At 43.3% G+C, this 21202-nt stretch overlaps 1 protein-coding gene across 1 annotated transcript in view; it reads left to right on the top strand.

Moving 5' to 3' along the window:
* Positions 1 to 4: 4 nt before the first annotated feature.
* Positions 5 to 21202, top strand: part of LOC122191319 (AMME syndrome candidate gene 1 protein homolog) — a gene marked incomplete at its 5' end in the record, with an annotated part of 33387 nt that continues 12189 nt past the window's right edge. The window contains one exon of the mRNA XM_042891559.1: positions 5 to 261. Coding sequence (XP_042747493.1) covers positions 5 to 261 — 257 coding nt within the window. The remainder of the gene's footprint in view (positions 262 to 21202) is intronic.

Raw genomic sequence — 21202 nt, 5'->3', positions numbered from 1 at the left:
CAACGGCCTCGGGGGGCTGGCGGGGGGCGCCGCCGGCTGCGCCCTGGCCCCGCCGCTGCCGCCCAGCTGCGGCGGGGGCCCCGCCGGCCTCTCCCCGCCGGCCGCCTCGCTGCTCGCCTCCCCCGGCGCCGGCTCCGGCGGGCCCGGCTGCAGGAAGATGGTGGTGTCGGCCGAGATGTGCTGCTTCTGCTTCGATGTGCTCTACTGTCACCTGTACGGCTACCAGCCCCCGCGGAGCCCCCGCTTCACCAATGACCCCTAGTGAGTATCGCCCGACCCCGCGCCTCACGGCCCTCCCGGGCGCCTCGCGCCGCTCCCGGCTCCCCCGGCCGGGCGCCCCGCCTGCCCTCGCCTCCGCGCCCGCCGCCGCCTGGCCCCTGTCCTCGCTCGGCCCCGCACGGCCCGCGTGGCCCCGGGCCCGGCCCGCTGGCACTCCCGCCCCGCGCCGTGCGGGTCCGGCCGGGTCCCGCCGTTTCACTCCCTGCCGGCCCGAGGGGCGCCCAGCGGCACTCACCCCGCGGGGCGACTCCGGTGCCCCGCGGGCGCCCCGCTCCCAACGCTGAGTCCTCATTGAAGGGTGCCGGGCCGGGCTCCGAGCGCGGCCGTCGGAGTGGCAGCGCCCCGTCCTCTCTCTCCCAGCGGGCCGCGCCGGGACCCCTCCGCCAAGCGGGCTCTGAGCGCGAGTGTTCCGCGTGAGTGCGGGCTCTGCTTTTGGCACGGTGTCACGGTGAGTACCTGGAGGGGAACCTGGTGTGTGAGCACTGATGTACCGGTATGTCCCCTGTGTCAGGCACCTGAGGTGCTGCTTGGTCCAGGAGTCCTTGCTCTGTAACAACCCTCGGAGACAATCTCATATTAGATATACCAAACCCCTCAGCAATCTACCACGTCCAAATTCCAAAGTTCCGAATGGATCACAGCTAACACCTGTTAGTCACAGCCGCCTCTGCCTCCCAAGCCTGCTTGTGAGAGCCTCCACTGAGGGCTTCGAGAGCCTCCACAAAGGCCCGCTTTGCGTGGAGCTGAGCTGTGCTCATTCAGTGTCTGTGTCGTGCCTGCCTGCCCTGGCAGTGTCAGTAGTGTTCCCGTGCTGCTGCCGGCAGGGTTGGGCACTCCAGGGAGTAACTTCTCCCTGCAGGAAGTTACTGCCTCCTGGTTGGGACATTACTAATTCTGCATGCTGTGTGAATGCCAAGTTAATGTAAGGGGTTGCCGAAGTCATTTCCACTGTTTTACTCTGCTTTACGATGGGATGAAGCTTGTGTGGCGAGTTTCTGGGCTTTGAAACTGAAGCTTGAGCTTCAGCTGAGGCTCAAGTGAGGGATCCACAGGAGTGCATGCACTGCCCCTTCCCAGTGCTGCATGATGTTGGGCTCTGGGCAGAATGTGCTCTTTGCTAGTATAGTGGAAACGTTTCTGTGTGTGTTCTCCATTCACGTGCACCCTCACCAGTGCAAGTGGTTACTGTGCAGTCCATGTTTCATTAATGAGATGTAGTGTATACCTCTCGGTGTTAAAAATAATGTCATGTTTTAATGATCTTGTTTGGAGTCCTTGCTGTTCTAATGCCCAGGATCTATACGTCTCTTGCATACTTTCAGCTGCTGTCATGACAACCCAGCTCTGTGGATTCCTACTTAACCTGCCACCCCAGCAAGTCCTTCTTATGCTCTCTTCATAACTCCTGTGTGGTTACATCAGAGTACCAGTAATGAAAGGAGGGCAGGGAGACTCCGCTGTGAGTTTCTTTACCCAGGTAGTTTATACATCAGTGTTTGTCTTCTTGTAGATAGCGATGTTGAGGAGCTGCTGCTCTCAGTGGCCATTTTGCCTTGCAGTGTCCTCTGTCTGTTCTCCATCCCAGACTGTCAGAGGTTTCCATATCACCTTTGTGCCCTTTCGCTCATTCATTGCCACAAGAAAGTTGAATTTTGCCCTTGTCTCTCTGTAACAGCATTATCGTATCACCGTGGTGTGTTTTTAATCGTGTCAGAATGTTTTGCTGAAGAGATTGGTGTTACTGTCTCTGTTTCATTGGGGGAATCTGACGCAGAGGTGAAGATGACCACAGAAATGCTTTTCAGCAGTACTTTGATTCCTCTGGGTGACCTTCACCTTTCTTCTCCCACTTACTACTTTAAAAGTACCATGATAGCAAATTAGAGAAATACACATCATTTTACTTGAAATTCATGTGTGTGCTTAAGCATTCTTGAGGTTCGGTGCCTGACCTTATAAAAAGGTTGCTGTGCCAGTGGCCTTCTGCAAATGGTACAGCCGTTAAAATCACTGTTGCTGTTTGTGCTTACTCCCATGCTCCTGCCGGCATGCACAGTTGTACTGTGTGTCAGACTGCAAGAACGATCTAATTATCATTTTATTTTTTCCCTGGTTGGTTTTCAGAGATTGGTTTGCTCTGGATCGTTGTGTGGCTTCACAACCGCTTGTGCCTGCACAAGTGTGAGGTGGGAATAGGCGGACAGATGGCAGAACTGCTGCTTTCAGCAGCCTCGTGAGCTGATTATGTTTGTGTGGTTGGGGAAGCAACTTTGAAAAAGTTGTTCAGTATTACATGTCAAATTCTAGGTCAGTGAATAATGTGCTCCAGCCAGACGTTCAGAGGCAGCCTGGCTTCCAGAGCCGGAAGGTTTGCAGGAAGGCTTATCAATAACCGGGTAGCTCACAAAGGTAGGATGTTGTCTTTGAAGCTGAGTTTCATCTTGCAGAGCACAAAGCCCGAATAAGATCTGGTATTTTTCAGTGAAAGGATGTTGCAGCTTTCTGCCAGGAATCCTTTTGCAAGTTTTGTCCGCATATTAAAGTATCTGGTCTTAGAAGAGAAGCCTAAAATAAGAGTCAGAAATTGAACTCTAGAAATATATTTTTTAATTATATTAATTACAGGGAAGATGAAAGACTTGTAAGCAGGTATCCTCACCAAGCATTACTCATACTTCTTGCAGGTCTTTGAACAAGAAAGCTGGGCAGGATCAAAGAAGAGCTGGTAGCTGAATCACTTGGGCCAGAGGTTCTGGTGTGTCGTCTTCTGAACAAAGGATGCTTGCAGTCCCTCCAGATTTTTGGAAGCTTTTGCTGCTCAGCTGAGGACCACAGCAGGGCTTGAAGGGAAGGGATTTTTGACCAATTCATGGAAAGGAGACAAAAAATGCCACTTTTGAAAGGGTACAGATTTTGGACTTGAGCACAGCCCAGACACGGGTTAAATAGTTGGCACTTTTGTGTCCCTGACTGTAATTTTCAAAGCACAGAATATGGGATGGTGGTGGAGGGCATTGCTGAGAAGCTGCTGGATCAAAGACAGAGAGTCATGAATTCAGAAGAGGAGAATGGGAACATGCTGAATGTGTCCAGCACTGTCTTAGCAAGAACAGGCTTGGTAGATTCATCCTGCCACAGGCTTCCTCTTCTCTTGCAGTCTTCCACTGATCACCCAACACTTTCCTTCATTACTGTCTTAATTGAACAGTGTTCTGCTTTAAATTTCACATCACTGAGATTTGCTCCCTAAGACATCCTCTCCCTTCTTCTCAGGGTGCACTCAGCAAGGCATGTCCTTTCTTCTTGCTTCTGCCAGTGCAGTGACTCTCAAACTGCACTGGTGGGAGTGGAAAGAATGTAAAAATTATCCTGGAGGTATGAAAGCTGATGCAAAGTTTGAGAACTGCGGTAGCAGACCAAAATTGTCACTTACATAAAATATCATTCAGACATTGTTCTTGAAGCTCTGCTGGATGAGTAAAGTTATGGAAAACAGCAATTAATTGAAGGCAGGTTTTTTTCCTATAGAAGTTTAGAAGTGCGAACAAAAATACAATGGAGGAGTTGCAGAAAGTGTTGTAAAACACTTTATCCCAAACCTATTTGGGAGAAGGAAAACCAAATAGCTTTTTTCCCCCATATTTTTTACCTTCCAGACAAATACCTCACATCCCAAATTTCCTTTCTGGTTTGGTTTAGTGTAACACACCCGGTTCCTCCGTGATCAGTGGAAACAATGCCATGTCCTGCCTTCTATTGTGGAAGTGGGAAAGGGCCGCCCACCAGCAGGCCAGGGCTCAAGGTTCATGCAGCTCACTGTTTTTCTTCAATCAGGAAGGTGCTTGAGTGGAAATGTGTTTTCATGGATGCTGTTCCAGGATGGGAACAGTGCAAAGCGTTCAGAGAGTTTAGCCGAGCTGTGCTGTGGGAAGTGAGGACTATAGCCCTTACAGACTTCTTAGATTTCTGCTTACGGTGTATATTTCCCTTAACATGCAGAAATCATCCTCCTGAGTTTATGATTCTGCAATGTTTGCCTCATCTTCCTAGTTCTTCCTACCCAGTGTGAATGCCACTGTTTTTGTAGAGAAGGTGTAGAGCGGTCCAACAGGTAACTCATTCACCAGCTGTTTGCATCCTTCCTGAAGGTCACTTGGGAAGCGGCTACTACTTGGCAGGATTGTTTTGGTGGTGAGCACCTTTCTTTACTTGACATAATTTGTTAGGGGAATGTGTGTTCTGCCCCCACCAGCTAGTACTGGTAGCCAAGAGCAAGGTTCTGCAGCTGGAATGGCCAATGCCACCCTGCCTGGTTTAGGAGCTCTTAGAAAAGATGTTTACCATGAGTGCCTTGCATCAAATGTCTTACTGATGGCTTGCTCATATCCTCCTCATCTTGCAGTGGGACCGTGCCAGAGGCGTTAAATGGATGCAGCTGATGTGCATACTTGTGGTGAGTCTGGTGCGGGAGGAGGCGTCCCGCCTGCGGAGGCTGCCAGCCCTGTGCACGTGCAGGGCTCCAGCCGCTGGCAGACACGGTGCTGGCAGCCACATTCATTGCCACCACTCATCTGCCTGGCTGCTTCAGTCTCAGGAGATGGTGGGCTCTAAGTTAAACAGTTTTCTAGGTGATATCATACCTTGACCCAAAGAGTTAGCTTGGAAACGTGCCAGTTCTTTTCTTTGTTGATGACTTGTAGTATTCTGCATCAGCTGTTCTGTTTGGCTGTGGGACTGAGATACAGCTCCACTGTGGGACTGGTCTACTTGACCTTTGTACTTCCTTGTGTTTCCAGGTCTACTGTCTGTCAGTTTACGTGTTCTCAAAGGGTGTAAGTAGTGATCCTGCTTCACCTTGGTTCTTTGTTAGCGAAATTCAGTACAGTTCTCAAATGTGCGGCTGGCTCATTTTGTGCCGACTTGTTTTCACGCTTCCAAATGAAGTTGTGATTCTGCTCAGAGTGAGTGTAAATTAACCCTGTAAGAAAGAAATAGTTCCAGAGTTTGTTCCTGGCTATCCAGGAACAGACTCGGCTGTTCTGTGGATGTATTCATGTGCTTGCACATCTGTAAATAAAAACATTATTGCTTGCAGGTTTGAAGGATTATGTGCTTCTCTCATTTTCCTGTTCCTTGACCGGTGCCTCGCTTCCTGTTTTAGTCTCTACAACTTATTGTCAGATGTGAAGCAGGAGCTGTGTGCTGGGCTCCTCATTGGTGCTGGTATGTTTCTTACAAGCATTTTTGTAAAATCTGGAAATGTAACAAAGAATGGATTTCAGGATACAGCCTTTAAACAAGGAAAAAAAGAAAAAAAAATACTCCTTTGCAATCCCACTCAGAGTTCAGCTGTACCAATTGAAAATGCTGTTGTTGATATCAGAAGTCTGAAATCTTGCTGTTGCTCTGCCTTACTTGCGTGGCAGTGGAAACTTACTCTGTGCAATAATTTGTATTTATTGTCACACTCGGTGATGTTACACAACAGCTATAATGATTGCTTGGTCACAGCTAAAGATCAACACCAGTCATAAAACAAAAAACAGCATTGAGAAGTGCAGGCAGGGAAGTATTCTCTGGTGTCCGTGTGTCTGTCTGACTTCATTCTACTTTTCATGTATATCTCATGATTTCTTAGAAACTTTAGCATCATCTTCTGTCCTGACTCTGTCTTTACTGTTGAATGTTAGATGCTGGAGCATGAAGTAGTGGTTCTTTCAAAGTGGTATCCTGTGGTGGAAGTTTTTAAAATACAGTGCAGTAGAAAATGTGTATTTTGGCGGGCACGAGCAGCACTCAGCAGGGAATTCCCAGCATATTTTGAAGTAGGACTGGTGACTGCAGTTTGGTACAGCAAAGGAGGAAAATGATCTGATGTATGGCTTCAGAAGAACTTGCCTTTACTGGTGAGCTTGTCTGCTGTTATGATTGGTGAATGGAGCAAATAATGCTCTGATAAACTCCAAATTAAGTTAAATATAACGTAATGAGGGCTTTTTGCTTCATAAACTCACTGTAGTGAGCTGTTCTTATGTTTCTGTTAGTACAAGAGGTTGCATCACAGATGGCCTTAAGAAAGGGGCCCTGCTATTGCTATCTCAGATAAAAGCAGTCACCACAAAACTGTAAGCACTCTGCTTCTCTCTAACACTGCTTGTGTAGAATTGTTTGTTCCCCTGCCCCTTGCAGGGTAGGGGTGAGGTAAGGTGAGGAGTCAGCAGCCACTTCTCTTGTGCTGTCCATCTGCTCATTCATTTTTATTGCCTCCTGTCTTTGAGGTACATTGGGATCTTTCGTCACCGTCCCTTTTACTCTATCTTCTGTTGAAGAAACGTGCTTAGTAAGGATTTCTGGGGATTTTGCACATTTGATTTTTGACACTGTTTTTTATAATTGCATGTTTCTGTTTAACCTGTCTGCATGTGAGAAATTTACTGAGTATGACTTTGTGGACCTGTCCTTAATATCCTTTGCTATAAATCATTCAGAATTTAATAATTCAATGCAAATACTTCTGGTTGATCTGCTAAAATCTGCAAAGCTTTGCCTTGTATTCAGTTGTGAGCTGAGTGTGTTACTTCTCATAGTTGTAACGTCATGCAGCACTGAGTGGTAAAACAAGATAAATGGAACTTTTTTGTTTTGTGTGTAAAAAAACAAATAGATATCATCCAACTGTATGGGCCCTTCTGGTATCATGCCTTTCTACTGTGCGTCACTGGGTAGGAACCAGCTGCTGGTGTGGACAACTGAAAGATGATAGAGAAGTATGTTTGGAAGACAGGTTTAGTGTATAGATCTAGGTTGTGATCAGTCAGTGAATGAAATATATTCATCTAGTTCACAGTTTTTTGTTCTCGAGGCTCGTGCCATGATTAATGGAGAAGGCCCAGTGTGCCAAGTTACCCATTTTTACATTAAGTACTTGTTTGCAGCTTATAGCAGACTTCCTGTAGCGTCAAGTTATTGTCTTCTGAAGGAGATGCTTGAATGCTAACACGGATGTTTGAGCTGTATACTGGTGGTTTTAGTGGCAAGAGTCTCTGGAGGAATGGAAAGGTGCAAATTACACATAGAAGTCATAGTGGGCTCCTCAGAGTTTGGCCAACACAGCAACTGTTGCTAGGCTGGAGGCCAAAACAAGTCCAGTCAGGCCCTGACCCTCATTAGCAAAGCGTGATGAGAATGCTTGACTTTCTTTATGGTGTTTATGCTCCTGTGGAGTGGGGTGATACGTTGGTATATTTCATTGGTATGCAGTTCAGCTTTGTGAAGTTTGCATCGAAGTAACGAGATGGAGCAGCTCTACAGCAGCTCATTCACAAATTGTCGAAAGAATGTCCTCAAAAAAAATGATGTTAGAAGTGCAGCGTCTAAGATCAAAGAATGAAGATGGTTGCAGCACTGCATTTAGAGAGCAGTTACTAATTTGAACTTGGGCTGATCTGTGACATGCTTACATACCTTACTGTTAGTGCGGTGGTTTATGCTGTTTATGCTCTGGTGTCTTTCAGCTTAGCACTGGGACAAAAGTAGGCATTTGTCCTCTATTTTTGCTGTAATTGTCAGGTCCCTTTGTGCCTGCTCTTCCCTTCTATTCCACACTGCCCATGTAGGATGTGTCTCTATTTTTGTGATCTGGCTGGGCTTTGGTAACTTTCTGAAGGCAATGCTTGTTGTATGTGGATACTCCTTAGCCACACTGAATACTTGCAGCTGAAGTTATTGAAGTGCTGATTTCTTGAGAATGACATCTGGAATGCAGAACAGATCTGCTGAGTTGTGGCAAGGTCACTGGGACAGCAGCTGTGCAGAGAAGTGTATATCTTCCCAGAGCACGTGTGCCTTTCTGTGTTTTAAGGAGTGAGTTCTTGCATTCCTTGATGCTGTAAAAATAGTAATTTTATGCCAATCTTTCCATTATCTTGAATTCTGGGGCATTTTTTGCAAGGTCCTCTTAGGACTACAGTGTTTGTAATACAGAAGTCCATAATTGTACTCCTGCTATTTATCTTCTGCTCTGCCAGCAAGATTTCTCTTCTGCAGGCTTCTCTGGCACAGAGTGGATTCAGATTTGCAACTCAGTCTGCTTGTCTAGATGGCACTTGGTGTCCGTGTTGGAAACAGAAGAGGAAGAGGAGAAGGATCTGTGTCATAAACCTTTTCTAATTAGCATCAGAATTACTTCTGCTTCAACCTATCCAGAGAATTACTTTCCTTGTTTGGACAAGCAGTCCAAGTAAATCTAAGAAGTAAATCTAGTTGTTTCCAGCCTTTTTTCCTGGTGACAATAAGAAAGTAAGGACTGGGTGCTGCATGATTTTCCTTTCCCAGAAAGGAAGCAGAAGTTCAGCTGCCAATGAATGGCAAGCTGCAAGGCAGTTCTTTTCTGTATAGATAATGGTGCTAAAACATTGACTTTTTGGAGAAGGTTGTGTGTGTTACATAGTGGTTGCTTGTAAGCTTTACAAGGGCAAAATAAAAATATGTATTGTCTAGTCTTTGGTACTTTAAATTGATTGTAACATTATGCAGCCAATGAATGCCAGTGAGAAGAATGTTGTGCCAACCATCTGTAAGTAGGGTTTCTGCAGGGAGGATATTGGAGGCTGGGGATGTGGCTGAAAAAAAACATAGAAGAGGTTTAGTTGTTGTAAGGGAAAGGGCCTTCCCTGGATGGCTGCAGTGCTGAGCTGTGTGGCTGTAAGTAATGCATCCCTTAGGTAGGGGGGATTGAAGCTTCAGTGACCCACTGGCCCAGATGGAGAACTGTAAGCCAGGCAATGGGAGGAGAGTTCTTTTAATACAAAGTTGTATAAGCAATCATCTGAGCTACAAAGAACTGAATGGAAATGTAGTGAAGTAATCCCTATTAATGTGTCAGGGAAATGTGGATTTTAGTGATTAGTTCTCCTCTTCGTTGAGGAGTATAATTCAAGTATTCAAGTTCTCATTCAGTTTAGTTAGAACTGAAAAGTAAGCGGATACAGGTGGCAAGAACCTCGTGTGGGATACATACCACCATAATGTCTGAATTCTCATAAAAATATTGGGGAGTAAGTAGAAAGAAGATAAGTGCTATCCATTTGGAAGGAACCCTGAATAAAGATAAGTATTAAAAATAAAGGGTTATAGAAAAGAATGGACGCAGTTTTTTCTCTTATTTCAAAGAAAAAGATATTCAAAGAGATAAATATTCCCATGCACAGTGGCCATTCTTTCTTAACCTCAAGGATGCACTGTTTGCCATGTTTGGAATATGTTTTAGTGCAGAAATCTGTGCCATTATAGACAGTAGTTCCCAGTAGTGCCTTTCTTGGGAGAATGTGAAACTTGTTATTTGCTGTCAGCTTTCTTTTTTTTTTTTTTTTTTCATTTTAGAGGATTTCAAGGTGTGAAGCTTTTTACATACATAATACATCAGTATAACCTACTTGAAGTTTGCCTACTGCCATGTACTGCTCTGCTAATGTACGTGGGTTTTCTTCCTTTTTCAATGTGTCAGAATCGTTCAGCAGCAGATGAGTCTTATTTGTCATGAGCTGAGAGTGGTGTCGTTATGCTATCGTTACGCTAGAGTTGGTGAACGTATAAGGTGATGAGCAGTCTCTGCTACATCTTTTATGGTTGGAAATAAGGCTTTTCTGTCCTTGCTAAATGAATGGGCTATTCCTAAATGCTTCCAAGTATGATTTTCTTAAAGTTTATGCAGGCTTCTTGAGATTGTTGTAATGCATAACTTGAATTTTGTAGTCTATTTCTGAAGTTTTCATTGAAATTTTGTCTCAGTTTTCTTTTTTTCCCCCCCCCAAGGAGAATTGCTAAGCCATTCAGAAATGTTTAGACAAGGTTTCATTGTATTCTCAAATGTTTATCATCCATCTTAGAAAACCATATGCTAATAGTGGAGATGAGAGATATTTGCTTTACCTCAGAGCAGTAGTCGTGTAAATGTTCAGATTACAGAAATAAATCCAACGTTTAGGCAGCATAAACATTGTCTGTGTCCTTGGCTGTCCCTTCATGTGAAATGTTTAGTGGAAATTGCTCTGGAGGAGAAAACAGGAGAAGTCCAGAGCAGCATCTGAAATTCTGACACTGAAGTTTCTTGAAAGGAGCTATTGCAGAGAGATCAGTAATTGTCAGATGGTTCCGGAGATAGAGCCTCTATTTGATTTTAAGTAATGGAATTAATCTAAAAAGAAAGAGGTAATCTTCCATGGAAATGTTGGACATGTGACCATGAGTGTTTGCAGTGCTTTTCAGGTTCTGCCCAGTTTCTCTGTCTTCAAGTCTATGGGGGAGGCAATGTGACTTGAAGCATAAAGCACTGCAGTGAGGTTTGGAACAAGCGTTTCGTTCCTGACGGTGTCATTATGGTGGATAAACCTGGATGAGAGCTCGTCTGTCTGCCATATGTTCTTAGCAATAAAAGTAAGATACTTCAGTCTGCTTTTAAGTTAGTAGCAAGAAGGGCCATAGAAATTAGTTATTGTTCTTGGAATTGTTCTTTCCCCTGACTGGTTTGCCCTGAAAGGCATGCCAGGGAACTGCAGACACAGCTCAGGATATTTTTGCCTAAATTGGCAACTTAGAAAACTTGGAGGCGTTTTGGAGGCATATGCTTTGCTTTTCTTGTTTGCTTTTTTTTTTCTTCCTGTACTATTATCATTTATATCTGAAATGAATTGTAGTTGTATTTGTTAGCTTGAGTCCCTCAAAGACTTTTGTTGCTTCTCAATTCAATAAATTTTCAGTGGACATTTTTTCAAGGGTAGTACTCTCCATTTGGGTACTCTTGGTCACAGGGTCTTCCTTTGTGTTTTTAGGCTACTGTTCAGTGAATCCTTTCTCTGAGCAAAGCTTAGACAGTTGCAAGTCTGCCAACACGAGTTAAAGACAAGACCTTCCATAAATTGTATTGCATAACTGCTCCAGCTCTTGATAGCCTATTTGTCCAAAAAGAATGGTTTTCATGAGACTTCTTAGAACTGAGAGAATGTTGTGATTGCCCATTTACTGCCCTGATAGAACCAGTAAACTACAGTTCTGTAGTGAAATAAGATCCATAGATTTACTGCATTTTGAAGAATGTAGATAAGGAGAAAGAAAAGATAGGGTGATTGAGGAAGCTACACACACTGGCTATTTCCCCAAATGTTTTTTTTAACCTTCACTAATTTGCAGTTTGGAATATCTTCAGCCACAAGTAATATTGTTCATGTAAATCCTCTTCCCCCTGCTGAGTGGGGGGTGGATTATAATGAAATTTTAATGAGGCAAAGTTGTGAGGCAGATCAGAGTGTTGTGCAGGAATGTTTGAAAGATTTTCAGAAATGGGATGAAAATCTATATTGAAAAATGAAAATGAAAATCATCTTTTTGTACTTAAGGGGCAATGGAAAAAAAAAAAACCACTTTGGAGTTCTCAATTGAAAATCTCTATGGTTCTACTCTCAAGAGCTGTTTTCTGGTTGCAGGGCAGCCTGGGTGCTTGGAAGAAACGTGAGATCAGCTTGCAAAGGAAGAGGAGGGCTGGGCTCCTTCAGAGGATGAGAGCAATGGCTGAGGCACAAAACTAGATTGCTTGGGGTGGGCGTGTGTACTGTATGCATGTGTGTGCATATCTGCTTGTGTATATGTAACGAAAGACAAAGGGACACAAAATAACTGTTTAAATTAGATGCCAGTACTGACAACAAAAGGATGACAAAATAAATTTACATTCAGCGTGTAAGGTTTCCACTTAGTGGAGCAATATGGCTTTAGAGTAACCTTTTAATAGGATTATTAGAGGCAGAAAACCCACGTAGTTTAGCTGTATCTTGGTCACTTTATGGTAAATACATGATGCTTTGCTTTCAATAATGTGCTCAATAGTTTGAATGGTTCAAAAGGTGCATCATCATCATCTGTGCTGGATTGGATTTGGTTTTTAGAAGTTGGTGTGGGCTTCTCCTTCTCTTCCTATGGTTCCCCTGCTGAAGGGGACTGATGGAGGGCAATAGTCCTGGTTCCTTAACAGCTTCTGCATTTGCAGAGCATTTAGAATTGAAAAATCTTCTGACAACAGTGTTCTTGAGGATGAAAACATTAGTTTTGCCATTGAAGGTCTGTTGTGACAATATGCATGTTTTCCATGTCGTATCAGTGTCTTTATTTCTGGCTTAAAAATTGTTTTTTCCATTGAAGCTTGCAGAAGTTCATAAAATGTGAACATACTTTTGTACAGTCAAAGCAGTTATTAATGATCTGTTGACACTTCTGTCATACAAGTACGGTGCTGTCACTAATAACATCAGCCTGGTGTCTGACTGCTGTATTTTAAGCTGAGACATGGAGGATTTTCTGTTTTATTTTATTTTAAGCACAGAGTGTTATAAAAGAGCAGTGATGATGGATCAAGTTTGCTATCTTACCTGTGAAGACCATGGGGTGGCTTCTGAGAGAAGGTGGAAGGTCGTTTGTTTTAGTGTGAGTTCATAGTTGGCAGAGTTGACTTTGTGTGCCCTGTGTAGGCATAGCAGGATTGCTGCTGATGCGGTGGATATTGTGCTGGTAGAGTGTGTGAACTCATGATTTAGTCTCCAGCAGGACTGTCTGATGGCAGTATAGACCCTCCTGTTGCTAACATGGGAAGAAAGGTAGGTGCCCACTTCCAGCTGCCAGATGTGCTGAATAGGAATTGCAGCCTGCAGTCTGGTTTCTGAATGGGACAGCAGTAGAATTCTTCTTGAAGTTGGTGAAAATAGGAGGTCTGGAACCTTGAAGCATTGCATTGATACCTCCAATAAAAGGAGCTTTGACCTCTCTCTCCAGAGAATTCAGAGCTGGTTTTTTGTTTTTTTTTTACAATCCTATAAAAGCCATTACTATTGTAAGGGTTCTGATTTTTTAAAATTGTTGACAGTAGATATGATTGAATCTTTCATCTTCCGGAATAAAGGTTTGTCTTCAGTGATTTGGACTTTAGAAACCAATACGCAAACAACCGACTAATGCACAGGTTTAATTACAAAGTAATATTGCCCTTTATGTCAGTGGCTTAATTCACAGCTATTTCATTTCAGTGCATTCTCAGCATAATGACTGAGTTACGTTTGTGTGGGATCTGCTCGTGGGCAGTGAGCTGTGGGGTGTCTGTGATCGTGTACCAAATGACCACCCTTAACAGAGCTGGCTATTTCCTACTAGATATTTTTGTGGCAGAATTGTAACATGCAGCATTCTCAGAGAACCCCAGTACTACTCCTGAGAAGCTGTATATGTTTTGCTGGTGCACAGCGTAGCTGCAGTTATATGAGTGCTTCAGAATTGTTGTCTAATTTGCAATTTAAGATGAATGCTGTTTTCTCCTTGCTTTCATAAAGTGGTATCTGGTGAAAAAAAAAAACAAAATAAAGCTTGAATATGCAGCTTTTAATGTGTTGAAATTAAAATGCATCGTGGTTATTTTCCGGTGTTCCCAGGCTGATGAGATGGTTTTTGAAATTCAGTTTTGACATTTGAAGGGATCTTACTGAAAGTGTTCTGTACATAGTTATGAGACAGCGTTTGTATCTCGTGTACTGGAGGGAATATTTAATTTTAGAAAGATGTTTAAGCTTTGTTGTGGAAACTTGAGGGTAGTTCTAGGTCTTCCAGAATTACTTTTTCCTTTAGTCTTGTTAGTATTGAGTAGCTGCCTTATGCAGTGCATCATATCCTGTGAGTCACTGGAGTAACATTATAGACTTGCAGTTTTATAATCTTTTTAAGCCAGTGTGTGATGGAGTTGCTACTGAAAGAAGGAATCAGACTTCTTCATATCACATCTATTGCAAACGCGATCAGTGGTGTGATCAGTGTGCTGGGCTGGATAACTAGCATGAGTTAAACTCAACTTTTGAATGGACTCCATGTCCATGGCAAAAAAACCTGCACTCGTGTGCCCCACACCCTCACTTCTGCTACATGCATTGATCACGTTGTGTTTGCTGTGCTGTTTCTGCTTGATAAGTCGGAAGTGCCAACTGCTGCTTTTTGTCAGGCTATTTTTTCTGAGTTGTAAGACTTTTTGCTGAGCCTTTTAGCATGCTAAATGCCAGAGCTGCTTAAGGGATTGGGACTTCCCATACTATCTGGGAAGGGATGGGACCCTTGCAACGAGCCCTTATACCGATTTTCGGCTGCCGAGAACTGCAGATTAAGTTGCTGTAACCTGGATTTGTTTTCTGCTCTGAGAATATAACTGCCCTCTTGGTTGAGATGAGTACAGTGTTAAGGTATCAGTGGAGTGAAATACAGGAGAGTCAAAGTTGTAATTGGTTTATGTTGGTTGTTTTTTGTGGTCTCACTTCTGATTTCTCTGGCTTTGGGCAGCACCAGCAGGTAGACTGCTGTCTGAATACATCCAGAAGCTATGGGGGAGGAAGCAGTCATGACAAACTTCTTTTTGTGTATCTGCTGTTAGTGGCATTGCCAGTTGTTTGCCCTACCTCCAACTCCCTAGTCGTCAGAACAAAGCTTACAAGCTGGAATAGAAGGCTAAACAAGGTTATGGGTTTTGTTTTTTTGCTTGTTTCATTTTTTTTTTCTGAGTTCATCTGAGTCCATCACGGTGCTCTTAAGCATGTGGTTGCAAACAGTGCAGTGTGCAGCAAAGCTGTGCATCATCGTTTTAAGGTGGTGACGTTTGCCAGGAGCCTGCAGTATGTAGCAGAGGAATGTGCTGACTGTCACAGCCTCAAGTGCCTGTTGGATGGCTAGGGATTACGTCTACAAGTTTTTAAAAGTAATCCCTTCCATAAGACTGTCAGGTGTTCACCTGGGATTTCCAGATGAATCAAACAAATTAGAGGTATATACACTGGTGTTAGCTGGGAAGAGAAGCTGAGGCCTTGCTAGGACTCTCATTTGTGGAAGCCGTTCATACTCTTTCCCGGCAGTCTGCATGTGAGTGCACAGTGATCTGATCTCTTAATACTTAGCAGGGATAGAAATCACATTTACTTTCTTCCCATGCCAGTCTCTGGACAGCAGTGTTATGCTTGCAACCCATCACCCAGCAGTTCCTCAGTTTCAGGCTTAAAACTTTCCTGTAAACATCTGGTCCAGGTGAGCAGTACTGACTGGTCTGTCCAGTCTGATGCTCCATCTGTAATTAATTCACACTGACTTGGCCACTCTGACCTACATGCTGCAAAGATGGATGTGGATGTGCCTCCAACTGCTTCACCAGTAAAGACCAGTGCAGTTTTCTCTCTCCATGAGAGCTCACTTCTTTCTAGTTTCCTGCTTTTGAGGTTGTTAAATAACTTTGCAAGGCACTATCCAGACATCTGTAATCCCTTATTTTTAGTTTACTTTTGACCTTGTATGTGTTTTACAATCTCTTCTGCTCTCATTAAGCAAGGTTGGTCTCTTCAAAAGCTGTCCTGGTGTCCAAGATGCCCTCGGTAGCTTCCCAGTCACGCCGCAGGTTGAGTTTTATCTAGTTCTTTGTTTTCTGTTCTAGCTGTGGTGAATGTTTTACCTGGTCTTTCAGTAGAGTTGTGAATGTTTGACTTGGACCTTGCATACAGCATGTTGTGTGCTTTGGGCTTTCTTGGGGGTGCTTTTTCATTTTCAACATCCTCCAAGCTGTTGCAGTCTTTTTGTTTCCTGGATTGCTCTTTGCCATTAAATGTTTAAATGTCCTTCACATACAGCACCGTCCTTGCCTGGGATTCCTGTTGGAATTGCTGGCTGACCTGCTGGCTTCTCAGTGCCTTACTGTACTTTCCTCCCACCAAGTCTGGGAGATGCCTGTTGCATTGAGGGTGTCAGGTGAGGCCAAGCATCTGGGCTTCCTGCGTGTTATTGGGAAATACCTGGTGGTGGTGTAGAGGTGTTGGGAAGTTCTGAGACTCTTATTAGCATGCCAGTCAGTCTGACTCCGGTATGAGTAATGCGCATGCCTAACAAGTTCTTCCTGCTCCTATCATACCTAAATCTTTTCTCTTTGTATCTCTGATTTTCTGTTTTAGCCTTTTTCTCAGGCCTCACGCGATGGTCTCTGACAGCATTTCAGAAAATACAACCATGAAAATTCTGTCTTCTGATCAGTGACTTGAGCTTACTCTGCCGAGCATCCATCCTGTGTTTCCATACCCTGCTTTCTGCTACTAGCAGTGGAGCCCAGGGACTGCAGGCTTTTTTTTGTGAATCATGAAGCAGCCTATGCAGATGCCTCGTGAGGTTGCCACCTTTGCATCTGACTTGCAGTATGCAGTAAGCACTGAGCTGCCACAAACATATCTGGCTCAAGTTGTCCAATACCCCTATTCCACCCTTGCCTTGGAGCCTTGTCTGCTGCAAGGACAGGCCTCCTCGTTCAGCAGGACACAGTGATAACAGCTGGAGGGTGGATTGCTTCAAAGAGATTAGCTCTGCCCCAACCTCTGACCGCAAAATACTTGTGATGGCAAAATCCATGATGAGGCATGGGGCAGAAAATGAGTAGGCAGTATGAGAGCATCTTTTTTCAGAGGCATTAATAGTTCCAGATTATAAAACTGCAGGTTCATACGAAGCAGTATGCTTTTAACTGTTCAGATTTTTCTCTTGTAATGAAAGTATAACCCTGAGCTTGTCAGACTTCAGATACAAAAAGTGCATTTTTTTTTTTGTTGTTGTTTTTTTTAAAGCAAATTTTTCTGCATAGTGGGCAGCATCTCTCTGTGTGAGCTTGTGTTTGGTAAGAGTCAGTAAAAGAGCTGACTGTCCCAAATGAGGATCTGTTCAGCTCTGTATGTCGTCTCCCAGGGATAGCTGGAGGCAGACACCACTAGAAGGCATCAGACCAGAGGGAGTGTGTAAAAGTGCTCCAGTGTCCCCATGTTCTGCAGCTCAAGGATATCTTATGTTATAGCTCGTGTCTCTGTGTTCATTGGATGTCCCACTGCATGGCAGTGGCATGATTTGTCATGATTTCTCATGATTTGATCTCAGTCTGGATATCTGAGAGTAACTGAGACTGCATGCTGCTGTGTCTTTCTGTCACTGACTGTAGCTTATCCCTGCAGAGGTACCAGTGATGGTCATCTGGCCTGCTGCTAGTGCACTTTGCTGCAGCCTGATTGCAAAGTGCTTTTTTCTCTCAAGGGGTTTAACTGGTTATGTTACATTATGAGCAGTTTTGTTCTGCCTTGTGCCTTGCTGCTGTGCTTAATCTGCTAAAGCAGCAACACGCCTGAGAAATCCTCTGCTTTTTCCAGCAATATTGACTGGTCTAATAAAAGTAATTGTATTTTTAAATAAACTTACGTCTCTGTGGTTCTTTTTAAGCTCTGCTGTATACATTTCCTCTCATGGGATGCAGGTGTAAGCGGTTATCCCTGCTGTGTGTCTCCACCCTTGCCTCTTCTCTTGCTTATGCTGACTTTGCAGTGTGTGCTCCTGTACAGAGAAACAGGGCAGAGAAATTAACTGTTTTAAGTTAACCTTGCAAAACGGAGATGTATTGTTAATTAGATCAGTTTCCCAGTCACAGGTTCCTGTTCCAGAGCAGGGAAGGAGGCTGTGTGTCAGGGGATGGGGATATTGGGTGAGGCTGTTCTTAACAGGAGCTCTGAAATCCACGCTTACACAACCACCTAAGCAGTCCTTTGTGATTTAGGAGGTGGAAAGACACTGAGAGATCATCTAGTCTGTCTGAAAGCATAATATCTCTGTGCCCATGCTGAGCATCTGCTATCTATCTTACTGGTTTTTAAAAAGATCCAATCTCTTCAGCAGACATAATTTCCAAACCAGTGAGAACTCCCTGGTTTTGAATCCTCTTTGAAAATCGAAGGTTTTAGAAGCACAATTGATAGCAGGACAGCTCCATGAGGAAAATATGAATTCCATCTGACTCCAGTCTCAGCAGTATGTTCAGTTTGCCTTTGAACTACACTCTTGTTGGTTCAGTTACCTGGTGAAGTTCAGTGGAGGCAGTGCAAATCCTGCATTGTCTTAACAGCAGCTCTTATGACCCAGAAAATTATCCTATTCCAACTGTAGAGCTGGTGAAGTTTGAATTAGAAGACAAATGTAAAACATGATGATCTTGGCTTTTCAGCTTGTCTTACAGCCTTATCATGAGCTTCTTAAAACTGGTACCAAAATAATGTAAGGCTTACTATATCCTGAAGATCATTCATTTTTAAAAATACTATTGCATTTTAATTTAGCTTCTCACTGTACAATTCCTAGTGCCTGAAGACTCTTGCAAGCTGATGTACCATAGCGGACCTCTAGAATATTTAGTTAAACATGAACAAGGGTCACTGACTTTTGAAAGAATCATTCTGAATGTTTGCCTAAGTTGCAGTTTGCCCTTCTAGCTGGCAGCTTGGAATATGAATGTTATAACATACTGGTGTTAAAGAGTCCTGTGGACTTCCATTTTCTTCGTAGGTTTCTCTAAATAGGTCTGCTTCCTTCGAATGGTGCTCCATTTCAGCAGAAGACTTTTGTGTTAACTTCTTACAGACTTGGCATGTGATTGCCTATTGGCATCAGTGTTTTGTTCAGCTTTTTTCTACTTGTGCCTCCAGGTGTTCCTACGTCTTAGGGGGTGTTGTGTATTTGGCAAATAATGGAAAGCATCTTCAAATCCAGATGGATGCTGTTATGACTGTGTGTCTAGTGTCTTGCTTGTGGAAAGTCTGTGTGAATTTGAGAGCTCTTTTCCAGACCAAGCTTTGTACATTTCTTCCTGCTTCTTCTCATTCATGTAATATTTTGAAAGAAGAACTTGTCTCACAAGCAGCTCAAATGCGCTAAGATGTAAGTTATGAATCATTTCTAATAGGAGAATCCTAGTTATGTCTCTAATATAATCTTGTGTGACCTTCTAATTACTACAGTTCCTTCTTTTCATTGGTGCTTTGACCAGCTGCTTCAGATAATATTTCAGCAGAATAAAAACAGTACAGAAAAACCCAGCATCCTTGTTCCTAATGGTCACTGGCAGTTTGGGCAGAAGTGTCAAGTAATTGGAAGGAAAAAATCGGTCTCTTTGGCAGCGAGAACAGACTTTCTTTTAAGGTGGTATGTGTAGACTCTAAAGGTAGGAGTTCTGTTTTAAGCTGCTGTCTGAAATCTATGCAAAACAATATTCTCTGGCTCTTGGCTTGTAGTTAATATGCAGTAACTACTTCTGAGCATGCTGGAAATGGTCTCTGCATTTCCCTACCTCTTGTAGGAGTGGGAGTGACGTGGAGCTAAACTTTCAGACTTCTGTTGCCCTCAGAATGCTTTTTCAACTTTTAAGCTAGTTCTGAATCGTGTTGCTAACGACTGAAGAGGGAGTGTGTACTAGCAGCTCACCAGTCATGTTTCTGCATTCTTTCCAGTGACTTCAAAGTAGAGAGAATTCAGGGGCTGGAACTATTCTTATCTAGTGCCTTCAGCATCAACTTCACTGTTCTTCACAAGAAAGTATTTCTGGGGCCTTATGTGGCTTTTCAAAGCACTTTGAATGGGTGTTCTCAAAACTTTTGGTTTGGGATATATTTGACTTCATGGGATTTTGGAAAGACTCGTGCTCAATCCTTTGAAATATGTCACTGGGGAAGAAACCTGCTTGAAGGAAAGTGTTTTCACTGGGAATATTGAATCTCAATTCCAGTTTGCAGGTAGAATGATCATAAACTATATATTAAACGTTTTGTAGTATTATGATAGTGGAAGTCAAAGCTTCCACTTGGACTACCAAAACTTCCAGTTACGTGTTTTAGGATGACTGTTGCATTCTTTGAAAAGTTTCCCTTTAATATTGATATCTCTTAACTCAGGATACTTGCTTCTCCTTGATTGTAGACTGCATGGTATCGCTTTGGAGAGATAAGTAGCGCCAGTGCTTTTAAGTGGTGTTAATTTGGGAACTTCTGTTAATCAGACCGTGTTGGGTATGTGAGTTTTGAGGTGCAAAGATGTTTTTCAGTGTGAGAGCAGTGTATGTTTTCAGTTGCTCTGTTTCCTTGGAAACTGGATGGGGAGGTGACTGGCTGTGTCCTATCCACTCTGAAACAACTCTAATGCAGCCAGAGTTATTAGATGCAAACTACATGTTAAATCAAATGCAGCATTTTCCTGGTTTGGCTGTCTGCTCCTGCAGAACTTGTTTTCTGGGCTATGAGGGGCAGCAATAGGTAGGGAGAAAATACTGGCTTTGCTTTAATAGCTCTTATGAATGAAGGTGTAACAAACCAGTAGTTTTAGTGTATTACAAAGTTTAAATTCATTAGAAAAGGTGTAGTGGATGAATAATAATAAAGGTATCTGGGTGCAGAATTACATTTCTCAGGAGTATTTAAATATGCCCCATAGAAAGTCATAATCAGGTGAGTGCAGGCTATGAGGTAATAACTTAAATAATTTGTTATGACAGTGAATTGATTTATTAACTTCATAGTTACAAAGTCTGATTTTCTGCTCTGGTTCATAATTGTGCAACTGGGGAAGAACTTGCTAAAGTAGGTCAGAACATAGATGTGAACAGTTCTATAATGTAAACATGCATAACGTACCATTTTATTAAATACTACAACTTACTGTTTCTTAATAACCTAGAACACATTGACATCTACTCTTGCTTTCTTCTGACAGTAGAGCACAAGTTGATCTGGAGGTTTGTTCCTTGCCCTGGGTGTGCATAGTACGTAGGCACATGCATACTGCTGCAACGCCCTCAAAAGAGGAGCCAAATTTTCACATGCTTTCATTCTAAAATTCAAAATCCACCTTTTCCTAATGTTGTGCTGAGTTTTTGGGAGTGTGCTGAACGCTCCAAATGTTTCAATCAAAGTGAGGATTGTAGAATCAATGGAAGCAAGTAGGGACCCATCTGGGGAGGTCTTAAGCCAAAGAGAGTTGCAATGGGTGTGTGGCAAGCAGTAGCCCAAGCACTACTTTA

This window comes from Lagopus leucura, unplaced genomic scaffold, assembly GCF_019238085.1.
Source record: "Lagopus leucura isolate 7727_CA_CO unplaced genomic scaffold, USGS_WTPT01 97-18_obj-0_obj, whole genome shotgun sequence".
Classification (NCBI taxonomy): domain Eukaryota; kingdom Metazoa; phylum Chordata; class Aves; order Galliformes; family Phasianidae; genus Lagopus; species Lagopus leucura.
The sequence above is the reverse complement of the archived record's forward strand: the minus strand, read 5'-3'. Positions and strand labels throughout refer to the sequence as shown.